The sequence below is a fragment of the Thermobia domestica genome, chromosome 3, assembly GCF_964235325.1.
Source record: "Thermobia domestica chromosome 3, izTheDome1.hap1.1, whole genome shotgun sequence".
In the NCBI taxonomy this organism is placed as follows: domain Eukaryota; kingdom Metazoa; phylum Arthropoda; class Insecta; order Zygentoma; family Lepismatidae; genus Thermobia; species Thermobia domestica.
In genome coordinates, this window is record NC_137456.1 from 111,765,854 (window position 1) to 111,785,601 (window position 19,748).

The window sequence follows — 19,748 nt, forward strand, 5'->3', positions numbered from 1 at the left end:
GAAAAAAATCATGATTTTTTTCCACCCTGATGTAAACTCATTTTCGTTTTTCAAATCAGCGATTCATATGTTTTTTTTAAAGATCAAATTGCATAAATTCATAAAAAAATAATTTTTGTTGTGCTTGGACAGAGTATCTATGATATGACAACATCGCCAAAAGTCTGGACTACTACAATGACATGAAGACAAATTACGTTTAATTAAGTTTTATATCACACTAAGATTCAGAATACGGATATGCAATACAATGGGCAGCCTTTCGTCCATAAGATCACTTCACTGCAAACAATTATTCATAAAAACTTAAACGTATAGGAAATAAGTTCATGGTAATAGTTACCTTTTTGTCATTGAGTATTTTTATTATTATCATATTATGTCTAGTTTATCTCAATTATGTTTGCAATTGCGTAACACAATTAAGCTTATAACTACTCAGGTTATATACTACTGATAATATTACTAACTCATTTCACACTGTTAAATATTTAAACTAAACCCATCCACCAACACCGAACTATTTAACGTTGATATTGTAGTTTTATCAACAAAGGTTGTTAAAAAAAAATCATACTTATTTTTCATAAGCTGCCGAATAAGGTGAAAATGTAGGAGCAGGAGGAGGAACTTCATGTGGAGTAACACCACTAGCTTCGGCTGATTGGCTTAGTTTGGGTGCTGGAGGGAACTGAACTGGGCCTACTGAGTTTTTATTGCCAGATGGATAAGTACTGGCTGGAGCTGCTGGTTTAACTGGTGAAGCTATGGCAGTTGATGTTGGCACAGGCGACGGACTCACAGAAACAGCTGTTGAGTGAATTCCTGTTTGTCCATTTATCCCTGGAGATGGTCCTACTGGAAATGCCACTCCAGGATTGACTGGACTTTGTCCTGATACTGTTCCAGGTGGAACTGGAGGAACTTCTGGAACAGGTATCGGATGTTGTCCAAAAATTCCTGCTCCATGGTTACCTACACCTGCTCCTGAACTTTGCACTGTTGATGTGGTACCTCCATTATGAAGCGGTGTGTCATGAAGTCCTGTTATAATGTGAGGTGTTAACAGTTCAGACGTTAAACTATGTGACGTCGTACGTGTTGTTTTCACAAATGATCCTTGATAGGGGTAGAAAGCTCCCATATGGTAGATAGGTACTCCAATAGGTGGCACTAGCGGTGGATGTGGAGGAGGATGAGGATAAGGATGAGGAGGAGGGTGAGGAGGAGGAATTTGAGGGTCAGTCAATCCTTTGATTGAAACCACAAATAGCAAGATTTGGAAAATCTCCTGAAAAAAAATGAGAAAAAATTAAACTGACGATGTATTATTTTGTAAGAGCAAACTAAAAAGAAAATCATCAGACATCTGAAGCATTAGGGCAACTTAATAAAGGCTTGTTTTCTGAAAATGTACATTGAAAGGTGAAACCAAGTATTCGTTTGTTTTGAAATACTATTTTCTAAGTGAAAGAGATACGACTTCTATAAATTATATATATAGGCATGAGAACTGGCTTCTACATAGCACTTTGGGAATACAACTCGAACACCTCAAATGCAATTTCCTTAGCGTTCAAATTGCACTTAACTCTTTTTGAGTTTGCCCCGCCGCCTCATATTATCAAGAATTTAAATCAAAAGATATCATTAACGCTAGTGACTTAGTGACTACTATACTATCTACACTTGTTTGAAATATATGTAGACATGAACATACGAAGGGAGTGCTCTTTTTAAACTTTTGAAATGGATCAGCTTCTACAAGAGCTTTACTCTCCCTAATTCGGAGATCTACACACGCCTATGTGTACAACAGAAAATGCACTAGTTGCCAAATTATATACCAAATAATAAAAATATACATTGTATTCGCAGTGCTCCAATAGTAGTTTTACAACCTAACAATATTTAAATCACCCCTATACGAATAACGAATAAAAGTCCATGCTGATCAACTAGCAAGAACACTAATGCAAGCGACAAACAATGCCACATGACAGGTTCAAATCGTAATTAGCCCGATGAAACTATAGTTACTTCCGTCGAAATTTACGGTAAATATATGACCAAGTTAAGTAAGTGCTATACTTACTAAACTTTACCTTAATTTTGTAAAAAAAAAAAAAAAAAAAAAAAAAAAATCAGTTTCTATTTTATTCCATATTAACCTTGAAAACGCATGAAAGTACCCACTGGAAGAGGAAGTCAAGTCAAGGTGAAGGTCATGTCAAGTGAAGGTTTCATCTGCTATTCAATATGAGTGGAATAGATTTTAGTTTAGCGTCCCTTTCAGCAGCGAGGCTATATGAGACGTGGACCTACTGATTAACGTGCAATCCGAACCACATGAGCTCCCGCCGGGAATCGAATTCGGGTCTCCCACGTCGAAGGAGCGTACGCTAACCGCTTAGCCACGAGGGAGCTCTGCTATTCAGTATGATATATATATAATTTGAATAGAGATTCGAACTACACTATACTAAACAAGTTACCCGTTTTACACACTAATTTAATTAAATCTGTCATCTACATGTAAAAGTCCGTTTCATCATTGACGGTCACTTAAGTAACTTGAAAAAGAAAAAAGAAAACAAGTGAGTTTCGTTGCACAGTGTGAAACGATGGTAAACTTCCAAATTATGCAAATTCCATATTTAAACTGAAATTACGTAGTAGATCTATAACTTCTGGTTACAATAGTGGCGTAAGATCATATCAGAAAACCATTGCCATCCCTCATGGGGCTCTATGGAGATTAATATTGAACCTGGAAGTGGTAATTGATATCTGTCACTTCCGATTTCAACAGAGGAATAAAGTTAGAGATGGAACACAGTATATTCTTGCGGTGCTGAATCCATATTTAAAAAAACTGCTTGTCGCTATTTATTTCCATTTCTTTTTACTACTATGACTGTCTGTGTTGATACCAGAAATCTATGGTTTCACCACTTCCGGGTTGAATAGAGCAGTGGCGGATCCAAGGGGGTAATCGCCCCGATCGCCCCCCCTCCAGAAGAAAATTTTTAAAATTTTATATATAACTAAAACCCATCCCAGAGTTTGGAGCTCTTAAAAGTAGCTCTAAGTAGCAGTATTACAACCCACCGCCCCCCAGAAGTCCATCCTGGATCCGCCCCTTTAATAGAGAGGTAAAATTCGAGACAAAACTCATCGTTGAGACACTGAATCGATGTCGAAAAGCCGTTCCTATTCTATGAAGATAAATATTTGAAATTGGAAGTAGTTGTAAATTTGTAGCACTTCCGGTTTTATTTATTTATTTATTTAGTAATCACCAGATACGGCTCAGAGACCATGTTATATTGAATAACTTACAACAACAACAACAATGGAAAGGATTTGGGAAGGTATCGGCCTGTTTAGTAGGTACCATCCCGGTATTTGCCTGGTAGGACTGAGGAAAACCCCAGTCAGGATGGTCGGCAGCGGAAATCAAACCCACGATCTCCCGAATGCGAAGTCAAAGGAAATCTACTCTTGGGAAGCAATTATTTTTTTTTCAAAAGCCAGTTCTCGCCGTCTATTGTTATTTATGTTCTATGACAAATAACGTTGAAATCGGAAATGGTTGATTTCTACCATCTCCAGTTTGAATAGATAGTTAATGAAGAAGACAGAGCCATAATATATTAGGGGCACGGTGGCTCAGTGGTAGAGCGCTTCCCTCAGGTGCATGGGGGCTCTGGTTCGATCCCCGGCCAAGTAAGTTTGTGGTGGACAACATCGTGTCCGTGGGTTTTCTCGGGATACCCCCGTTTTATCCCACTTTCTCATTCCACCAATTCCTCCATCATCATTCACTTGTCTTAATCATCGTCTCTCTTAGTTTAAAGGGCATAAATGTGGGACGTCAAACTGAAATATTTCATTTCAAATATATATATATATTACGGAATCTATTGTTGGGACACTGACTCGACTTTAAAACAAACACTTTGTTTCTTTCCGTTCTTGTTCTTTAGAGGTCAACATTAAAACTGAAGTGGTAATAAGTTTCTACCACTTCCGGTCTCCTGAGATGGTATCTTTTCTTCAGTCGCTGGATCGATTTTAGAAACTGCTTATCACTAACGCTTCCTTTTTTAACTCTTTGGAGGTCAATATTGAAACCAGAAGTAATAGTAAATTTATACCATTGGAGGTTTCAGTAAAGAGATATGGGTGAAGATGGCTGTGTACCTTCTCTTCAGCCGCTGGATAGATTCCAAAATATCACTTCTCGTTATCGATTATTGTACGTATTCATTCTATGGCAATCAACGTTAAAACTAGAAAATATTTATCCAGTTTGAATATAAGGTAAACGAAGGACATGAAACCTATTCTTTGGTCAGTGAGTTGATTCCGAAAGTCCGTTTCTCGTTAACTCTTACCGTTTTTACTCCAGACAATCAAAGTCGAAATCGGAAATGATTGATTTCTATCACTGCGGGCTTGATTTCTATCAGAGGGTTAACGGAGGAGATGGAACCTATTCTCGGAGCGCTGCATCAATTCCAAAAATCCTCTTCTCGATATTTCTTACCGTTTTTGCTCTGATACCGTCAACAGACGGACAAAGCCGTTCTACAGCAAATAAGACTACCGATAATTAGACCCCACCCCCCTTCTATGCATAACATAGTTTGACAATCTAAAAGATCATACAGTTTTGTACAAATAAGTATACATGTCATATGATCCAAACTAATTTTCACTTGATACACTTTGTTTTAGATCAGTGTTCCGTAACCGATGTGCCACGTCACATTGGCGTGCCCCAGCAAGGTGAAACGTGTGATACGAACTTCTACCTATTGTAAGAAATTAAATAAATGTTGAGTTATTAATATTATTTTGTCACAACCACTTCGTCGCATATGCTTGTACAGTATTTTATTCTTTGTACGGTATTTTCGTCGCTTGTTAAAACAAAACAAAAAAACAAAGAACATTCATGACTGCTACTTTATTTTCAGAAATATAGGAAGCTAATTATAGGTATCTGGAGGTAACAGTGGCTCAATGGTAAAACATTCGTCTCTGATGAGAAGGATTCCATTACCGGCGGATCTCATGTGGCTTGGATCCTACTTTAAACTGTAGGTCCGCGTCCATTTAATCTCGCTGTTGAAAGGGGTGCTAAACTTTAATCCAACTGACCAGTATGGTGCGAAGGACCTCTGGATTGATCTGCGACACCCAAGTTGTGATAGGCAACACCGTGTCCGTGGGTTTTGCCGGGTTTTCTTGTTTTCTCCTATATTCTCATTCCACCAATTTTTTCATAATCATTCACTTTCAATAATCATCCGTCTCCTTTAGCCTAACATGCATATACGAGGGACGAGAAATTTCATTTGTTCATCTCATAACACAGTCGAACTTTTTGTAAAGGTCACGAAACCACACACAATAGCTGAAACGTTGTTTAGACCTGCCTGTAGAGAGATTTTGGAAATAATCTCGGATTCAAAATCTGCTACTGATTTTCTCTGCTGACACGATCAGCCACCAAGATCATTTTCACTACATATTTGAGTAAACCGCTATTCTTGACGTTGACATAAATTAAAACATCAAACAGGGAAAGAGCCGATTAAGTCGTAACAAATGACGCTTGCATCTCCAACAATTCTTCCACAGACTGTATACAGTTTAGTAGCCATAAGTGTCACATTGAAGGTCTTCATATATGCATCTTAAATCCGTCGCACTTATCTGCCATAATAAATTCTAGCTCATGTTATTTCATTATTAGCGAATGCACAAGTCGATTCCTGTTCAGTAATAATAACAGGTTGATTACAATACGCATTTGTATTAACTGTGTTATACAATACATTTTGGAATGGAATAACGTTTTGGTGTCCTGTGTCGAGTCATATAATTTACGTTGTGCCTCGAGTAGAAAATCGCTGAGTAACATTGTTTTTAGACAATGATATGTTAAAAACATTGCTTAAATAAGCATAAGACAAATGTGTAAACTAACAAGGTATGCTTCAACATAAGATAGATGGTTTAATGTAGCATGGTTTAAACAAGAAAACATATCTTCTATTCCAACCATGGATCATAGAAACTAGGGTTTATACGTATAGTTGAGTTGTTAAGCGTTAATTAAATCATGTATGTTGAAACATGTAATGAATATCTTACTCTGAATAATTGTTTTTAAAAATGATTATTTTCTAGTTTGTGAGTAGAATGTTAGATTTCCAGGGACACTTTTTTTGTTGTTGTTGTTGTTGTTGGCCTTTCTGTCTTACGACTATATAGAAAAGGAAATGTTGTCATGAGCTAACTTTGAAACCCCATTCTCTCTTTATGCTACATATTGTTCAATATTAAGTAACAAAATACTTTTATTCAAAGGGAAAATTGGAAAGATGAGGACAAGCAGAAAATACGCATTTGCATATGCACTTTAAAAGATTCATACCTAAGTCAAGCAATATTAATAACACGCCACTGATCTCTTGAATAATATTTTAATATACCGGTAGTTTGTTTTTACGTATACTTTATTCACATCACTGTACATATTATGTATTTAATATTTAACAAAACTGGTTTAGGTAATGTATTTATTTATTGTTGACAGACTGTCTGCACCTGAATGTGAATATGATAAATAGAGTCATAAATATTACTTTCTTTTTTTAATATCTTATATACTAGTCTTCTAGGATATCAATTAACAACTTAACTTAAGACACCGAAAACAATAACTCAAACTTCAGTACATTGTATTTTCATTAGTCGTAACCGAGTTGTGAACATATTTTTGCTTTTACCATTATAAATTATTTATTGTCAAGTATATCATGGTTAGATAGTCCCTTGGAGGTTTATGATAATGCGTGAACTATAACCTAATACAGCAATATATGTATTTCTTTCTTAAAGCAACTGCTATTGTAAACAGACCATTATCTCAAGTTATAAAACGCTAAGAAACAAATGGCATAATCAACGAAGCGTTACTATTGCTTGCGAACAAAAGAACATACATGATAAAGAGATTAAATATATCGTAAATATTTTATTAGATTGGTGCAAAAATAACTGCACTTCTCGTTACTATAAACTTTGATGCTTCATTTTGGGGAGAACTTATTTAACAATGGCTATGTAATATACCGGTTTAAAGAGTGATGTTCGCTATACTTAATATTCCAAATTATTTTGATATTTTTTTAGACTGTCTAAATAATGACGTAAAGAAAGTAAATTCGAGGAATTTTAATGTCAAATTGAAACATAAACCAACAGAAACTGATCACATCACCTCTTCATTTGGCCAGTGGACCATCAGTAAATGTACAGCTCAGCATTGGTTCCAAAAATTTTGCTAAGGGGACGAGAGCCTTGAAGATGATAAGGATCGTAGAGGTTCTTCTCCGATGGAGGATGATGAAAAAAAAAAGTGCCGATAAGAAGTTTGTCCGAGAGCTTTTTCTTCGCAACAAAAATGGTCTATTTCTTGATCGTACTGTGACATGTGACGAGAAATTGATCCTCTACGTCAACTGACGAAGTTCCGCACACTGGCTAGACAATGATAAGGCACCAGAGCACCTCGAAAACTGAAGCTGCATCAAAAAGGAAGTAATAGTTATTATTTGGTGATTGGCACATGGAGTCCTCCAATATTAGAGAAGCATTGCCAGGAAATCGACAGAATGCACCAAAAATTGCAAAATTTCTTGGCAATGCGAAAATTTGGCATCTTACCTCTACAATATTTGTGCACAATTTCATTCACTTCGGTCCACTTCTTCTTGCCTTTCGGGCGTCAAATTCCAAAATTCTGGGTGGGGGCTTTTGCCCTCCAAAACAGTTTTTCCGCAGAAAATAAAAAAAAAAACACGTATTCTTTTATTTTATGTGTAGTATCTACCTGCCAAATTGTACCAAAATCGAAGTGTTACACTCGGGAAATGTTACTTGTTAGTTATTTGTTGAAAATTCCCGGTGGGAGCTCATGTGGTTTGGATTCTACGTTAATCAGTAGGTCCACGTCTCATATAGCCTTGCTACTGAACGGGACGTTAAACTCCAATTCAATTCATTGTTGTAAATGACAAATGGAGCAAGTATTTCACATCGGAGATGAAAACTCATTTTATGGAAGTGAAGAGAACATAATGAAAACAAAAGTTACATATTCTGCGAGGGACGTTCCGTGCATTGATCTCGCTTTGCACATATTTTTTAAATTTCTCACTGGAAAAGAAAACAACAAATAATTAACATACTATGTTTTACAGCTTTGTTTTCATGTTGATGGTGGATACTTAAAAAAAGAAAAAGAAAAAAGTTGATGGTTATTTGTTTTATTGATAGGCACAATAATCATTTTCAAACTAACAGCAAGAGCAACTGTGCATAAGTGTAATTAAAGAAGCATATTTTAAACTTTTAGAAATCTGATACAAACACCAACCCAAATATCTTCTCCTTGACAAAACATATTTTAACAGTTTATATTGTGGTGGTAGGCTATGGTGCTCACATTTCACGTTTTGGTGCGATAATAAAAATTAATCCTAAAATTTCTCTATCTAATTATTTAGTGTATTGGAAATAACACTTCGCGGAAAATTTGTTTTATCGATGTGAAAATGAAATTTTTGAGTTTTACGTCCCACGATTATGCCGGTTAGGCTATATGAGACGGTGATGATGAGTGATGAATGAAGTGGTGGAATGAAGAAAGTGGGAGGAAACGGGAGAACCCCGAGAAAACCCACGCACACGGTGTTTGTCCACCACAAAGTTCACTTAGCGGGGGCTGGGATCGAACCCGGGACCCCAAGCACCAGAGGTGAACGCTCTACCACTGAGCCACCGCGGCCCCCGTGTTTCATCGATGTATTCGATACTCTAAATATGTCTTCAATTCAATTATGCTTTAGATGAAGAGAAGACCATCTCAAAAACATTTGTCAGTTTATCAAATAGTATTTTGTATTTTCTAGAAAATTACATAAAGAAATAAGAACATTCTTCTAATTTTGAGTTATTTAAAAAAATGGTGATGAGGCTGATAAGTACCTCAGATCGAATATATAAATCACAAATTGCTACAAAGTCGCTTGTGTCAGATTAATTTATGAAAATAGGTTCGATGCAAGTACGTTTATGTCACAAATAGTTGTCACCAGCTATTTTAACACCGCATGTAATCAATAGGCCTAGTCTTGGTGTATTGGCATACATGAATTTAATATTGACACAGAGCTGCCTACGTGGTTATCATACGACCCGCATTCGATTCCCAGTACTTGCTCATGTGGTTCGGATTGGATTTTAAGATGTAGACCCACACTTCACGTAGCATTTGTGCTGAGACGGATGTCAAAACCAAAAAATTAATCGATCTCCACACATGAATATCCCAGGTAAACGAAATTTCAAGCTTTACACATTATACTGTGTACTACTGGTGTACATAGAACTTTATCAAAAGTTTGTTCATATCGATATCAAAGTTCATATCACCAATATTTTAAATAATAATAATAATAATAATAATAATAATAATAATAATAATAATAATAATAATAATAATAATAATAATAATAATAATAATAATAATAATAATGGCAGTCAAATATATATTTTTACACATATATCTTATATAAAGTATCCACATGTTACTATTTTTACACTATTATAATTAATACAGTTTCATTTCGAAACGTTAACTATTAAGTTTAGGCATTCTCTATCATTTTAAAGTAATAAATGCTGACAGCCTGTTGGTTCCAAGACAGAGAGCTCTTTTTGAGTGAATACATCTTTCGAAATAGTTCTAAAAATTAGGCGTTTCCTTCGAGACATTGGAGATAAGATGATACATTTCACCAACCTTCTTGTGTCTCGTCTCGAATTCAAGAAAACGTGTTGTCTCGTTTTTGAGACGAGACCTCACCTTGTAAAAATCCTCAGAAACACAGTTTCTAATCTAAAGAACTCATTAGAGTGAGGAAAAGAAGAATTATCTCTGAAAGAAGGAATTCATTAAGGGATATCTTTAATTTATCGGAGAAAATTATTCATTGTATTCAACGTTCCTTAAAGCTATTGGATATATGTCTAATGTTAGTAATTTAATTTCAAACAAATGCATTAGTTGTATTATACCGATAATAATTGTCCTTGATACTTCTTAATGTTTACCTTTTATGCAACAAAAAGAGCCTAACGTTTTATCCATATTTGTCAAAAATCGAAATGTGACAAGGTAGCATCTGATGTTGTACAGTCATGGTATGTTTTATGACAAATAATTAAGTATTGGGTTTTTAAATCAAGTGAAATATATAACAGTGTTAATTGCATAAACAGAAAAGACAACACACTCTTTCTAAAACTCAAGATCAGTAACAATCTTCAGCCGTTACCTACAATAACTTTTAGCCGATTCTCACTTAGGCAACACTAATTAACATATTGAAGTAAGAGACTTTTTGAAAAGAAGCATAGATTGAAAGTCATGTAAGTGCCAGTCGTCAATTAAACGAATGTGATTGATTTTTCTGTAGCTTGTTTTCGTCCATTGTCGATAGTAACTTTTAAAAATATAAAAAGTTGCCTCAATTCTGTTTGCCTTCAGAGAATGATACATAACGAATTTTGGAAGTTATCATCCCTTTTCAGGATCTAGATAATATTAGACTTTGAATTATTTAAGGTTTGATATTGATACAAATTACATTAATACTTACCTGGAATCAAACCAGTCTACCAAATGTGGGAAGAGGGATGTCCATTGGTGGGATTTAAGGCACAAACTGAACCCGTGAGATTGTTTTGACGGTGGACATATTTTTTCATTGAAAATGGTTCAATCAACACTTAATTATACCGTATTGACGCTTCAAAGAACAGTACAAGTTCAGAAATTGAATAAAATTTTGTCTACAAAGTTATTCTAGTTATTTTGGATTCATCACAACCAAATCCATTCTCCTCTACTACTTTTCAGGGAGGGGATAAATGATAAATCAGGGAGGTTTGCATCCAAGTACTTGGGTGGGATGTACTGTACTTTGTGCGAGAATGCTGATGATTCAGCTCTACAGGAAAGGTTTCCAAAATACAATTTTGACTCTTGTAACACGTTCTTCTTCGTATATAACCAAAAAGGTTACACACTAAACATGTATTCCATTAGACACGTGCATTATTGAAATATCTTTGTCATTTCTGGACTAATATGTTCAAGCATGTTCTATGATGTATTATTCTAAGTTTGTCCATTACTTCTACATTGATTTGCACTTCATTTCATTGTTTGATGCATTTAGGTATCTCACTTAAATATTTTCACTGTATGTAACTTGGCTTTGTCCAAATCTATAATATGATATTAATTGATAAAGTAATTGTACGAACTCAATGAAGACCATTTATCAACATTTAAAAATACGCAAATAATTATACAATATACTACAATAGTAAAAGCTGGTTGGAAATACATACCTCCAACTAACAAAAAAAAAGTAAGAAAAAGAAAAGAAAAGTGGAAACTATTGAATACCTCCTTTCAACATAGCAAAATTTGTCAGTAGATGCAAGTGCTTTCGTTTTCTTTTTCTGATTTCTTTTCCACTTCCGATCTTTGATATCCTTACTGGAAATGGTTCATGGCTACAAATTTATTTAAATTGAATCTGATCAAGCCATATCTGGTAGGCTTAATGCAATACACTTCGAATGTGGAAGAATGAACTTAAGTCTTTAATGTTCCATGGTTATGTTCTCTAAGGCAAAGGAGACAGATTATAACTATAAGTGAATGCTAGATGGGCTGATGTAATGAAGACAGTGAAAGGAAACGGAAGAACATCCAGGGGAGGGGGGGATAAAAGCAGTGTTTGTTTCAGAAAAAATGTTCCGGTGCCATACTTAGTATTCGGAGAGGTACATGTTATTTTCACACGGACGGATTATTTTGGTCTTCTCTAGGGGGCACTCTCAAAGCTTAGGAGGCACTACCCCCCAAAAAATGTCTAGAAGAAACACTGGCACAAAGGAACTATGAAAACGAGGTGTTCACCACAAACTGACATGACATTAGAAGTGTATGCCCTTGAGGAGGAGTGTCCATAGTTTGGTTTTAGGGCGCAAGTTGCACCTATCGGACTTTCTGGGGCACGCAAATTTTCATTGAAAATGGAACATTCGAAAACAGAACGAGGAGTTCATTTTTAAATTTGTTACGAGGCAAGAAACATGTTTTCGAGACGAGAATCAAGATGAAATTTCATGAGTTTTGTGGACAACATTAGTCACCCCAGTATTAGATCTCAAACATTGTTTTAGTTTTATATGATTCATAGTATAAAAAAACTAGTGATGAAATGATTGTACAAACACAATGAAGAATATTTATCAACATTTAAAGATACGATTACACAATATACTCTAATAATAAACATTGTTTAAATGTTGTTATATGACACTCTTCGTGAACACAGGATTTTATATAAGTATTATTTATTTATTTATTTATTTATTGAACAATTTCCCAGATACAGCATAACTTTGCCATTTTACACAGGGACATGCTAACAAAAGAAAGAAAAAAAAAACAAGACAACAATAACAACAACATAGAAAAAAAAGAGTGTAAAAGTAAAACTATTCCGTCAAAGCTCGTTTAATTGCTCTTTCAAACACTGGGTAGCTCGAAAAAATGTCCACATCAGTTGTTACTTGATTATAACTGTTTGGTATTCTATAAAAAAGAGACCTCTGTATAACAGCCAACCTAGGACGGGCGAGATGGAATAGGTGGGTATTCCGAGTGATGCGGGAAGGGACACGTAAGGATAGTTCCTGAAGTAATATTTCCGATCTTAAGGTTCCATTAACTATTTTATGTAGATATTTCAGGTCAGAGATAATTCTGCGTACTTCAGGAGTCTGAATATTAAGATGTCGCAAGAGCTCCTTCTTAGATAATATTCGAAGTGCAGGAACACGAAATCGGACTATAGCAATGAAGAAATTGAGAACAGAATCAAGTCTGGAGAGATGAGTAGGTGCTGCCATGGCCCATATGGGAGAGCAGTATTCGATCTTGGGCGCTATTAAAGTCTTATAAAAAGTTGCTAATGAAGAAACAGTGCGTAGTTCGGTGAATCGATAAAGAAGTCCCAACATGCGCATTGAATTCTTTAGTATTGAGGAGATGTGGTCAGAGAAGGTGAGTTTTGAATCAAAGATGACACCAAGATCGTTATGACTAGCAGAATGTGTGATAGGGGAATCATTGATATGGTATGTGGAGGGAACAGGAGACTTTTTCAAAGTAATAGTAATACTGTCACATTTCTTACTGTTGAGTTTCAAGTGCCACATTTCACACCAGCCTGTAAGGTAATTTATGTCTTCCTGTAGAGCAATTGTGTCATGGAGACACGATATTTCTCTGTATAACTTACAATCGTCAGCAAAAAGCAGAATTACGAAAAAATAACAGAGCACATAAATTTTGTACATAAATTTACAATACGAGACTAGGCTTCTAGAAAATTTATGAGACGAGATAAAATCTTATTTCTTGTCGCATGGGAAACAGTAATAGTAAATGAGAATTAAGATGGTTGTCGATACAGAATTCAGTATTGAAATATAGGCAAAGTATGCAATAAGTCAAATAGGATTTTGAATACTGTCAATGAGTAAGGGATATAAACAAAGATTATAGAATAACAGTTTCTAAATGAGCATTTATTAATGGTGGACATGGTAAGGATTAATAACGATAGTCGATATGATACACTCGAACTATTTTTAAGAATATAACAAATAGCTATAACGCTAACAATAATGTTAGTTTCAACTAATTACACGGTATTAATTTATCACCTCATTTGTATGTGAACTCATGCGAAACTAATGATGACAAAATTAGTAACGAACGATGATGAAAATGAAGCGTAAATTTATAGCATTAATTGTTACACATGATTTCACGAGTTCTTAAAATTTTGGTATAAATTCAATATCAAATCAGGAGAAACCTATCAGTTCGGTTAGGGTGCTTGAAATCGTAACTTCGGTAAAAGTATATTGCTCATGATCAAGTTAACAGTGAAAAGGAAGTAATATGTACATAAGAATATAAAACTATTGATCTAATACAGCTAAAACAGTACGTCCGAAAGTTTCTTCTGTGTGAATTTAGTGCTTAGTATTGAATCTTTAAGTACACATTGAAAACTGTTTCAGAATTAGATGCAGGAAACATAAACTTTAAGTTAATGAAGGTGAATATTTGCATATATTTTGGTAATATTTCTGTTTGGAAATGCTTTAATATAGGTTTAATATAGCTTACTATATACGCAATATAGTAGCAAGCAATATAAAACCGTAACTAATGTAGAGGCAATTGTAGATAATAGGCAAACAACGAAAGTAAATTCATGGATTCTTCTAGTCTACAGTTCTCAGTGATTGCAGGTTCAAAATCTGCTGGGAGTATAACGCGTATACTCATATAGACGTCTCACAAACAATTCAGAGAAATGTTTCGAATGCCATTTCGATCATGAGTTCGTCTCCAGTAAGTTCCATGTTGCAAATGAAAGTCAAGTGAAAATAATAAAATCACAGTATGATTCATTTACCAACTTCCTGGTAGTTTCATAAAGTCTTTTATGAACTAATTTCGTTACTAGTAGGAAAGGTAAGGAAACTAATAACTAATACCGTTACTAGTTTGATAATTTCCTATACGTAATCTGTATATTATAAAAATTTCGTTTTGTATCGTAATCCAAGGCTTTTGATGAATGTTAACAACCATTGTGAATATCCTTGAAGAATGGAATAGTAGTGCAAGAACAAATACATATTCTTGAGGAAATAACCATAAGCATTTACTGTTTACATAATACAGAAAGTTCTAGTTTAATATATATTCATAACATCCAGTATTTCACTCAATTGTTACAAGAGCTTCTTCAAACATTATTATTCTTAGATGGATCTGGATTTAATTTACTAACTTTGAGAATGCATAGTGGCTCACGACAAGAATATACACCTTTTTTTTTTTATTGACTTGGGCAAAATTTTGAATTGGTATGAAGTAAAAGCTTGGAAGACAGGATGAAAATTTTGTTCTATCTAGAGGATACTTCAGTGTTGAAATTGAAAATACTTCTTTCAGGAAAATTTGGAAGAAGGAATAGACGCTAATTGTCGATGTTGTCTGAAGTTTAATATTCCTTTCCAGCCTCGAGTTCATAATATAAGTCGTGGACCTAAGACTTGGCATGTGACTCGAACCACATAAGTTCCTACTCAGGTTCAAACCCAGGTCTCCTGCATTATATGCAGAACACTAAGATTACAACCAAGAAAGGATCCACAAATTGTAATAGTATCAAGAACTGAAATTATAGAAATTCCTTTAAATATGGTGTAATACTGAACCATTTCAGCACGAATGGAACGGTTGAAATTCTGCAAGAGGGAATGTTTGCTCGAATACTCCCCGCTGAAAATATTAAGAAATAAACTTTAATTCAAGACTAGCGGAATAGCTATGTTGAAGTTATGAAAAAGTACCAGAAATGAACCCAAATTTGCAACTAAATCAATGTAAATAAACTAGAATTGATGAACACTTCCTTTGACCCAATATTAAGAGGAGCTACTGCTGGTGAAACTCTCATGAGCTGTACGAACTGTATGTATGTATGATGGAGATGTTTGAATAATGATAAACAATAAAATAAAGAAATATCTTTTCCTCGACTTACCAGTCTTAAACCCATGCCGTCACATTGTTCTTACACAAAAGACAATGATCATCCAATTCTCACAGATTCCCTTTCTTCTCCTTGAAAGGCATCAACCACTGAAGTTCACTACCATGAATCCAGCAAGGCTATGTCCTTGTATGCACTTGCTTTTCTTGTACAACAATTGTTCATTTAGTCATCCTCAGTTGAGTTATAAAGCTCTCACACGCCACTGGTGTTTAAGTAATAATCATAGTATTATGATAACAACAGTTGGAGTCTTGTTACATATTTCACTCTTTTAAACCACCTTTGGTGTAGATGTCACACATGAGAGACTGCGACTCTTTAAAACATATTTTTGTTTTAAGGATGTGACGGATACTTTCAGACAGTCATAAATTATTTTAAGAAATACGCTCACGGCGTAAACAACCTTCTTAAGTTCTGTTCCATCTCAGTGACTACTTGTGTAGTAAATTAATATACTTGATGGATAATGAAGATGGATATTAAACACAAAAATTACTTTTATGCGCAGAATAAGAGTAAAAAGTGTAATTTGTATTTAATTCACAACAAGAGACTAAGGTCAACAAAACCCTGATTTTGAATATATAAGCAATTCGACTACTACTACCATATTTCATTCAGCTCGTAGATGAATCTGCGTTTGTTATTTAAACCAGTGAAAACCAGTGCAAAATTCTACGTTTCTTTATTTTTGTTTATTTGTTTAAATTTAGCCTCGACTTTCCAGCACCAATGTTTTATGTGAGTCGTGGACTTACACTTTCAGATGGAATCCAAACCACAGTAATGTGTTCAATTTTCAAGGCTCTCATACCAGACATCGAACTCGGGACGGGATGAGACGAAACAGAAACTTTGTGAAGATATTCTAGTCGAGACAGATACTTTCCAATAGAAACTATTTGAAACGAGACTCTCTTTCACCATTTGTATACGCAAGGAGAATTTGGAGTTTAAACTACTCTCTGAGCAAGATATGGAAAAAATAAACGTTTACTTATTAAAAATTGTTTAAGTGGTTCAAATCCTGCGTACGCCATTGGCTTTTAGGACATAGTTTCGACACGAGGCAGTCTCAATTCATATCTTGTAGATACCCCTATTCCTATTCTTCAATTGTAGTTAACATTGTCGTAACTCGTCCATTATACACACATACGTGCTATATATTATTTTATTTGGTTACTTTTTTACATTTGAACTACCAAAACTATTTCATTTTCCAATTAGCAAATAACTGTAATAATAAAAACCGCAATAGACAACATATTCCTGTATTACAAAACGAACTAACCAACTATCTGTAGCCAGGCCTGTGGATCCAAGAGGTTCCGCTCGGATTCACAAAAGTTCTCCATTGACTTCTGTCCTTAGCCAACAGGATTCAGTTTTTACTTTGTGTCCTTACTCCTGCTAGATTCATCTTAATATTGTCCTCCCATCTGCGCCAAGGACTTCTTAATGATCTTTTTCCGATTGGGTTTCCAGTTAAAATTTTGAAAGTGTTCCTACTTTCTTTCATTCTGTCTACGTGACCTGCCCATTATAGCCTTGTAGACTTAATGACCCTAACAATGTCAGATAAACGGTATAAATTATGCATAAATATTACGGTATAAAAATGATGAGAAATAACTGGAAACTTTCGAAATGTGGGTGTGGAGAAGAAAGGAGAAAATTAGCTGGGTCGAGTGAAAAACGCATGAGAGGGTGTTAGAAATGGTGGGGGAAAAAGAACAATTTTAGATATTATTAAGAAGAGGAAAGTAAAGTGGTTAGGACATTGGGTAAGAAGGAACTGTATCATTAGGGACGTGCTAAAGGTATGGTCGGGGAAAGAGAGGGAAGGGATGAAGAAGACTAAAATTAATGGATGCTGTGAAAACAGAAAAAAATCGTACGTGAAGACGAAGAGGTTAGTGGAAGACGATGGAGCATGGAAGATTCTCAGTTGCAGCAAGTGACCTGTCAATAAGGGTAGCTATGATGATGATGATGATCTATTTGATCTAATCGAAGCGAGCTCTAACGGAATTACAGTGTGCTTGCATGGTGGTTTGCCCACTTGTCTGTCATTTTCGTGAATACTTCTAAAATGTATCTTGTTAGAATGAAACTCGATATAGGCTATGCTTACCCTCAACTTTACCAAATATGATAATTCGGTTTGGTTGTTTAGAGTTTAAATTCTCTTTTCATTACCGAGAATATATTTTATCGGTTCTACTGTGTAAAAGGTAGCCCGAACAACTACCTGGGTTTGTTTCTAAAGCAAGTACCCGCATCGTGAATCGAACTTGCAACCGAACTGCAAATGAACTAGGTTATAAGGATACAAATATCCAAATAACAAGTCTATTGTTTGGAATTAAAATCTGTCACAAATAAGGAGTTAGAAGGAGTAAAACGAATCACGTCTCTCTCTCTCTCTCTCTCTCTCTATATATATATATATATATATATATATATATATATATATATATATATATATATATATATATATATGTATGTACATAATGTGACAGTAAAATAATGCAACTTAACAGCATGATAAACAGAAACATAAAGGTTCAGTACTTACTAGAAATGCGTTCCGCCCTCAACTTTACCTCTTTCAAACGGGGTATTAGCATGCACGAACAGAGCATCATCTTTCATTTTTTTAAAATTTTTTTTTTACATAACTTCTTTCGCAAGTCGATAGCAAGTTGTTTCGCGGATAACTAGGATCAGAAGAAATCAAAGGAAGCAATCAGAGAACATGCAACTAACTGATCCAAGTTCGATTGAATTCTAGATTGACTCCAAGCGCTTGTTTTCAATGGTGCAACGGAAAAAATTTGAAAGGACGATCACAGTACCTTGATCAAGTTAAGCTTGGCTGAATGGAACATTGGTTTGACTGTCGTCGATATAACTGGCCATAAATTGTCAACGCCCACTTTTACTATTGTGGGGTGTCTGAGAATAGACACAAATGCACTTAATCTCAGAGCTTTGGTAACACATCATGACTAACATTTTTAATACATTTTACATGTCGAAATTAGTCCCTTACGACTTCCTTTCCTAAAAGTTAAAGATCGAGCGGACAGGTAGGCGTTTAAACAGTTGTGAAGATGCCAAACAACATAACTCCTACAAAGCTTTCCATAGTAAGGAGAACACAATGGGAGTTACATATTGCCGCACAGGTGAATATCTTAAGTATGATTATGGCCAAACTCATCCTAGTGAATTAGCTGTTATAGGTCTAATCTCGCAACGTTTTTATACTACCACGCAGTGGTGTCATTCAAACCATTTAACAACCAGTACCATGATTGGTATCGTAATTTAACTTAGTGTTAGTATTACTATATGATTATATTTCCAATGATTCCATAAACAGCGACTGAGATTAAGTTACCCAGCATGCGTACATTGACACTGTTGGCAAAACTCACCATGTGTTTAGACTGGCCTGGAAGTAAAGAAGACACTACAAGCCTAGTTGATGTTTAGAATACAGGGAGATTTCTTTCTTCTTAACCTAACAATCGATCTATATTATGTTTTTAGAGTAACCATAACTTCTCAAACGGTATTAATACCATCTGATTGTTTACAAGATTTTTCTATAAAATTTACTACATTTATAACGCAACTCTAAATTTGGATTTCTGGTACGAAATTGTTACACTTCTTACAGAAAGGAACTGAGTCTTCACATCGCCAGAATTACATTTTCATTTGCGAGATGTTATAGAATCTCAAAGTGTTATGTCTCAACTACACTTTAATTGACAGTTTAAAAGTTGGAAAAGCAAATACTAGATTCTCAAATATACTAGAGACTATTTTAACTAGTGGTTCTGGAAGCCTGAGATATTTTAACACCGGCTCGGGTGAACCGGTTGAATGACACCATTACTACCACATAACCTTACTACT

At 35.0% G+C, this 19,748-nt stretch overlaps 1 protein-coding gene across 1 annotated transcript; it reads right to left on the reverse strand.

Moving 5' to 3' along the window:
• Positions 1–226: 226 nt before the first annotated feature.
• On the reverse strand, positions 227–16,039 carry LOC145681488 (uncharacterized). The gene is made up of 2 exons (XM_081753138.1): positions 15,801–16,039; positions 227–1,291 (listed from the first exon to the last, which is right to left on the reverse strand). The coding sequence occupies exons 1-2, from the start codon at positions 15,813–15,815 to the stop codon at positions 578–580; spliced, it is 729 nt and encodes a 242-aa protein (XP_081609264.1). The 5' UTR covers positions 15,816–16,039; the 3' UTR covers positions 227–577.
• Between the last annotated feature and the right edge of the window lie 3,709 nt (positions 16,040–19,748).